The 7,723-nt window shown below is 41.2% G+C and overlaps 1 protein-coding gene across 2 annotated transcripts in view; it reads left to right on the forward strand.

Moving 5' to 3' along the window:
- The window catches only part of LOC101849086, a 77,382-nt gene extending 74,400 nt beyond the window's left edge, over nucleotides 1-2,982 (forward strand). For both annotated transcript variants that reach the window (XR_001185321.2, XM_013088806.2), the window contains one exon: nucleotides 2,703-2,982. Coding sequence is in view for 1 of the 2 variants with exons in the window: in XM_013088806.2 (XP_012944260.1) it covers nucleotides 2,703-2,802 (100 nt within the window). In the remaining variant the exon portion in view is untranslated. The remainder of the gene's footprint in view (nucleotides 1-2,702) is intronic.
- Nucleotides 2,983-7,723: the final 4,741 nt, after the last annotated feature.

Raw genomic sequence — 7,723 nt, forward strand, 5'->3', positions numbered from 1 at the left:
CCCATTCATGTTGTCATCTTGTCCAGTATCTTTTCCCTCTGTCTGCTTCTGCCTCTCTTTCCATCAAATTTGCCTGTTGTTACAATATCATCCATTCTTCTTTTCGCATTCTGTGCCCAAATTAAATTTGCCAGTCGCTGTCGTAAATTCGTCATAAGTTCTTGTCTGCAATTTGCTTCAACCAAGACTTCTTCATATGTTTTCTAGCTGTCCATGGGATACGCAGCATGCGCCTTATGAACCACAACTCTGTCGCCACAATTGTTCTTTCCAGCCGTCTATTGGTTGTCCGTGCTTCGCACCCGTACAATAGGATTGGCTGGATGTAACTTTTCAGTACTCTTGTTCTTGCTTCCAATGACAGATTGATGTTTTGTGAGTATCTGTTTCATTTTGTAGGTCGAAGCCTACATCCTAAATAATCTAAATTGTGTCGATAGGGGCGCATAAACGCTTAAATTGAGTCAAATGATGCGCTCTATAATGAAACAGGTGTAGCACTTGTTACTTGGATTTACTTCGATCCAGAACTAGATTCATAGCAGGCGGCACATGTCCATAGCTGCTCATCTCTCCTTTCCAGCGTCCACCTCAGGGTCTTCCTGCTAATTGTCTCCACGAGGAGCTGGTTTGAGACACGCCTGACCTCTCCTCGGAGCAAACTTGATTTTCGCACTTGTGTACAAGCGCACTTGTGTATTGGTATGAAAACAATGAGAGGGTGCTCGGTTCATTGTTTGCGAATTAGAGCCACACAATGGAATTTTCCACGATTATAGCAGCAATGAGAACAACAGCAAAACCAATACCAAACACAAAAGACCAACTGTCGTGACAACAATAACGTTAACACTTTTACATAAAACTTTCACGACGGCAACAAATTAATAAGGACGACTCCACGTCACCAACACCTTCAAACAGCATATTATAGCACCACCATTCGTAGCAGCTGGAACAATAAAAACAACAACAACAACAACACTTTCAAACAACAGCATCAGTAACAGCGCCAGCTATCACAACAAAAATAGCAATAACAACAGCAACAACAACAACAACACAATCAATAATTCGACAATTAAGTATGAACCCTATGCAAGATTCCTGTGAGTCACACTCGACCACAGGCTCACGTTCAGCAAACAGGTTGAGACAGTAATAGCTAAAGCCACAGAGAAGATGAGGATCCTCGGCACTGTCGCCCACTCAAAATGGGGATGGAGGAAAGACGTCCTACGAAAGGTCTACCTCATCCATATATAAAGTGTCCTCAACTTTACAAGCAGCAGCTGGCAACTGTGGCTGAGCAAAACTGATAAATAATCTGGAGGTGGTTCAAAACAGATGTCTGCGACTGATCACCACCCAAGCCCAGTCCTCACTGATCGAGGCGCTTCGAGCTGAAAACGGATATATTAAGCATTGAGTCCACCACCAATGCTAACTGCCTCCGATCAAGAGAGAAGTCTCTGCGAATGAACAAACGAGAACCCCCGACGAATTGAGGCAAAGAAACAAGTGCTCAGACGCCTAAAGGGACGCAGAAATTTCCCAAAAAAGGGCCCAAGATGCCAGCAAAAAGAACCCCCATCTGTTCAACTGCGAGAGGAGGCCCATTACTTACTTCAAAACAAGGCCGCGGGAACGGGGAATCAACCCCGACTTCACTTTCCCCCAACTGTACGGCATAAGCAGAAGGAGTGACTCCAGTGGGAAGATTCAAAGCGCACAATACAATATCTACACTGACGGCTCGGCTAGTACAGGAACAACAGATGGCAGCACTGGGGTCGTGATCACCACGAGAGACCGTCCAGCCCGACCGTTGTCGAGACACTGAGGGAGAAAGGCGCTCTATTCACGTGCTCTTTCGAGGAAGAGGGGAGAGCCTTGGAAATGGCCATTAACTGGATCCGCAAATAGTCAGATGCATTCAACTCGGTCGCTGTCTTCACTGACAGTCAATCGCTATGCATGGCACTAGTGGAAGCATCACGATCCCTTGATCAAATGCGACTACGCATAAATAATACAACACCCCAACCCACGATTCAGTGGATCCCTGGTCACTGCGAGACCACCAGCAACGATTTCGCTGACAGTAATGCCAAACTGGCAACAGCGCTGCCGGGCCCAGGCCTCCAAATTGCATTTGAAAGTGCATGCGCCCAGATAAAACTGATCACAAAAGACCCTCCGATATCCCACACGCGGACAAAGGAAATAATACAGGGCAGTTTCCTCAAAACGAGAGGCTCAAATTAAGTCCCGCAGAGACCATGTCCATTGTGCAGCGAGGAGCCCCAAGATTTCGAGCACTGGCAGCAGAGATATCCCGCCACGGAGGTCCTGCGGTGGTATCTCTTTGGGGAAGATTCAGGGAGGTTGGAATGCCTCACCCGCTACCCAAGAGAGGCGGTGGTCCTGGCGAAGAGCACACTCTTTGGGTCTCTAAACAATCCGGAAGGATGGGCTCCCACACACACACACACACAACAACAACAACAACAACAACAACAACAACAACAACAACAACAACAACAACAACACATATAATACCAATAACAACGACATCAATCATAAAATCAGCAACAACAACAATAACAGAAACAAAAACAGCAACAACAACGACAACAACAACAACAGCACCACCTAACACATCACCAATAATGTCACTGTTTCATATTATCTTCCCGCAGTATAAATGGCTCCTTCTCTGAACCACCATCGTTCGCATTGTCTGTGACATCACCAGCGTCTGTCACCCCTCAGCCAGGAACAAAGACCGGCCACTTGTAAAGGCAAGACACAGCGGACAAACAGAGTGGTGTTCAATTTGACCCTCAAAAGTTACATCAGTGATTTTAAAAAATAATAATAATATGTATTACTGAAAATTAACTTTTTCCATCTTCAAAAAGAAGTCTCAAATTTGGGGAGATACCCGTTCGACTGAGTTTGTAATGGCCAGGTTTGAGAATGTGCACGTATCAAACAGAATTCTACAGAAATTATCTTAGTTTTAGTAGTTTTTGTAAGGTTTTGCGGCTCTCGCAACTGCATAAGGCCACATGAGCGACAAGGGTTGGATGTCAATAGAGAAGTCCAAACGGGGCATGAGGTTTACTCTGATCACCTCTCTGGCCTCAACAGCACAACGTCTTTTTCAGCTTATCAAGGCACCCCGGAAATAGCAGTTCACAAGAGAGTGACAGACATTCAAAAGAAGTAGAGGAAAAAAGATAGTGAAAGAAAAAGCAGCATTTCCCCTACGCTGTTCCAGCATAGTTATGAGCATGACATTGGTTAATTAGCCCATCTACAATTCTACCGTGCATAAGTACATGTTACTATCCCCGCTTTGGGAATGGCCTAAAGCCACTTCAGTCAGTAGCACTGCCCCGGAGGGGGGGGAACCCTCATGCAGTAGAACAAAATTAATAAGCGCGCCATGATCTGACCCTTGTCATGGGACAAGACCTGGCCATCTTGGAATTACAAAGTACTATCTGACTTGATGAAATAAATGAAGAAGTCTTGGTTGAAGCAAATTATAGAAGACAGTTTATGACGAATATAAGAAAGCGACAGGCAAATTTCTTCGGACACACAATGCGGAAAGAAGTATTGGAGAATATTGTAACATCAGGCAAGTTTGATGGAACGAGAGGCAGAGGCAGAGGCAGACAGAAGGAAAAGATACTGGACAAGATGACAACATGGCTAGGAGCAGCAAGAACAACAGACACCATTGCTGCAACGCAAGACAAAGTGAAGTGGAGGTCCATGATCGCTCACGCCAGTCGGCAAGGCACCGGATGATGATGATGATGATGATGATGATGATGATGATGATGATGATGATGATGATTTGGCCGTTTTGATTCACTAATACCATGAGGTCAGAAACAAAATGTTCTAGCTACTCTATCAAAATCGCAATATTATTCCATGTGGTTATCAAGCTATTCAAAGAATTTACATTTTAAAAAGCTTGGCATGTTGTGAAACTCAAAACGTGTAACTTCAAATGTTCGTAAATTAAATTTTGAATCCCCTTTCTAAAAATAGATTAACTCTATCCTTCGAGCACGACGTCATGGCGACCCTATGGAGACAGGAAACCTTGGTGCTTACTAGTGCGGTCAAACATTCGTGGCGCAACTTATCGTCAAATATCTCCTCAACTATTGAACTTTAACTCTCCAGCTTTTGTACTGTGACTTTTATCAATTTGTCTAAAGAGATCCATATTTTTGTAAACACCTGTTAGCTCTTTTTAAAAGAAAATTCCTTTTTAGATACAAATAAAAAATCCCAGTTGGTGGTTTCTACTGATTTTAAAAGGTTTACAGCTGGGACAATACCGCTTTTAAAACCGAGCCCGTCAGTTTTTTTCTTTCTAATCGCTATATTGTCTTTATTGAACGCGTGTTTTGAGAACTTTCAGGGCAAAAAAAGTTTTCCCTATGAAATTAATTTCTTGTAACTAGTTTTACCACTAAAAAGTGTCCTTGGTGAGCTGTGGCTTAAGTCATGCGTACGCAAAATGTGTGTGAGAAGTGGGAAGTGCTGTGAGCAACTTCGTTTTCCGCGTGAAGGAGATTTCATAGTATTTAATATTAATTAATGAAGAAAAGCTTTTTAACTTAACCTCAATTGTTGTGGGAAAATATGATTGAGTTAAGACAAATTGATACAAATTGCTGTGCAAAGTATGGATGAGATTGATTCACCCGTTAAAGAGATATTTGAAGAAAAGTTGTGCCACGAATTTTTGACCGCACTATAGTTCTGAATGAAGAGTTAAAGTTTGCTTTTACCTAAATGTTTCTGCTTTTTGTACAAAGTTAAAGACAAAAGAGTTGCTGTTGTTAAAAATACTTTCACTTAAACAATCTTGGCAGTCTCTCAGATTTGAAGCGAACTGCACAGATGTGCGCGACATCGGACTGACTGTCTAGCTTTTGTCATCGAGAACGAGGAAGAAGAAACTTTGACAATTTTTAAAATAATTTGCCCTGGCATTATATGCATATTATTATAGTGATTGATTGATTGATTGTTTGAATGATTGGTTAATTGATTGATTGATTGATTGATTGATTGGCTGATTTATTTATTTATTTATTTATTTATTTATTTATTTATTTATTTATTTATTTATTTATTTATTTATTTATTCATTTATTTATTTATGTATTTATTTATTTATTTGTATATTCTTTTTAAAATTATTTTTTCCAGTTACATGAACTATGAAGATTATGATGTACAATCCATACTGATTGTAACTACATGTTATTATTAATTTACAATTGATTGCAACTACAGGTTATTATTAATTTACAATTGATTGCAAATTTGATAAAAATTCACAAACCTGCGGAAAAATGAAAGTTTTTTCACTTGCATTAATTTGACGAAACCCTGATTCCACCACGCTGCCTCAATATTATTCATTGAAAACACCACTGCACTAGAAAGGGTGTGAATCAAAGAAGTGAGAATATTACTTTACACCATATACAGCACCGGAGAGATACCAGAAATCTGAAGAAGTCGATATTTATAGCATTACCCCCCAAAAAAATTTAAGCTGGAACAACAGAATGTGAGCAGCACAGTCCTGAAATTTCTGAAACGCAGTTTTGGTTTCATCTCACTGCACACCAAGATTCGACTCTTTAATTCCAATGTCAAGTCTGTGCTCCTCTACGGCTGCAAAACTTTGAAGACAACAAAAACAGTGCTGAATAAAGTCCAGACTTTCATCAACAGGTGTATGAGGAGTGTCCTAAGAATTAAGTTGCAGGATAGAATAAGACATGAAGAGCTGAGGGAAAGGACAGAACAAAAGGATATAATAGAAGTAGAAATAGGACTAAGAAAGTGGCGATGGATTGGCCACCCCGTCAGAAAGCCCAGCGAATACATCCCAAGACAATCACTGCAGTGGAACCCACAGGGAGCACGAGGCAGGGGTAGGCCACGGGAAACATGGAGGAGATGTGTGGAAAGGGACATGAGAGAGATGAAACTCACTTGGAACGAGCTAGGGAGGATGGCCCAGGACAGAGATAAATGGAAGGAGCTTGTATGTGGCCTATACCCTGCCAGGGGTGAAAGGCATTGATGATGATGAATTTCGGTTTACTGCAAATAACGGTACCCGAAATGCCCTCTTCGCCGTAAGATGCTCATGGAAAGATGAACTGAGGTCTAGAAAGACCTTTGCCTCTACTTCTTCAATTACTCTAAAGCATTTGTCAAAGTGAGAAATACAGAACGATTCAACATCCTAACAGACCCGAACGTAGATGGAAAAGACCTAAGAATCCTGAGAAGCCTCTTTTGGGAACAACAGGCAGCAGTCAGGGTCGTGAACAAGCTCAGTGAATACCTGACAATCTGTAGAGAAGAACGACAAGGATGTGTCTTATCTCCAGATCTCCTTGATTTATACGGCGAAATGAAACTGCGTAACATCAGTGATATACAAAGAATCAAGGTAGGCGGTAACAATATTACCAACCTACGGTACGTTGATGACACAGTCTTGATAGCTGATTCTGACTCTAAGCTCCCAGAGATTCTAACTAGAGTGACAGGAAAAAGCAAAGAAAAAGGCCTACTACAGAATACTTAGAAAACGAAATGTATGGTGATATCAAAACGTGATAGTCTGCAGTAAGCTTAACACATGTAAGAACAAAAGAATTAAACAGTTAACAACTTAAAATGCAAGTACCTAGGTTGCTCAATTGCACCACAATCAAAAGGGGATACAAAGATAGAGATAAACGGATTGCAATATCTTGCAATAAGAAACTTTCGTCAATATCAAAACCTGTCCTCTTATACAGAAACATTACAGCGTACACAAAAATAAGAACCCCGAAAGGGTACGTACGGTCAATCTTTTTGTAAGGATGCAAGAGCAGGTCTCTAAACAAAGACACAGAGAGATGACTGGGGGTCGCTGGAATGTGGCATTTCAAGAGAATAGTCAGAATCTCATGGAAAGAACGCGGAAAAAAATAGATAGGGAAGTGCTCCAAATGGCAGGTTGTAAAAGATCAATAATCAGAACCATTAGAAAAAGTTAAGATTCTTTGGCCACATGAACAGATCAAATGAGCGGGAGAATCTGCTGCTGTGTGGGAAGATGGAGGGAAAGAAAAGCAGAGGAAGACAAAGAAATAAATACACAGATGGCCTGAACGACTTATCAAAGAATAAAATACAAAGAGGGTAACTCGTCCAGATCAGAATAATTTTAGTGACTTCCAGAGAACCAAGTTTCAAGCCTCGACTGTGGCGGAATTTTTTACAGCCGAAAGCTGTTCATCAGCAACGTCTCTATGTAAGAATGGGGTCTGTTTATGCTGATATAATTGTTTGTATTGGCATTAGTAAGCGATAGAAAGGCAAGATCTGTAAAAAAAAAAAGTTTAAATAGAGAGAGAGAGAGAAAGAAAGAAAGAGAGAGAGAGAGAGAGAGAGAGAGAGAGAGAGAGAGAGAGAGAGAGAGAGAGAGAGAGAGAGAGAGAGAGAGAGAGAGAAGATGCGACTGAGACAAAATTGAATTTTAAAAATTCGTTCTGGTCAGCCGAGGGGTACCTGGAATTCTCAGAAATCTTATCGTTTTCAGCTTTAAAACATTTTCTCTCCGCATTTCACGGGCTTGAGACCGTCACACCGAAGTAGGCTGCATTAA

This window comes from Aplysia californica, unplaced genomic scaffold, assembly GCF_000002075.1.
Source record: "Aplysia californica isolate F4 #8 unplaced genomic scaffold, AplCal3.0 scaffold00815, whole genome shotgun sequence".
NCBI lineage: Eukaryota > Metazoa > Mollusca > Gastropoda > Aplysiida > Aplysiidae > Aplysia > Aplysia californica.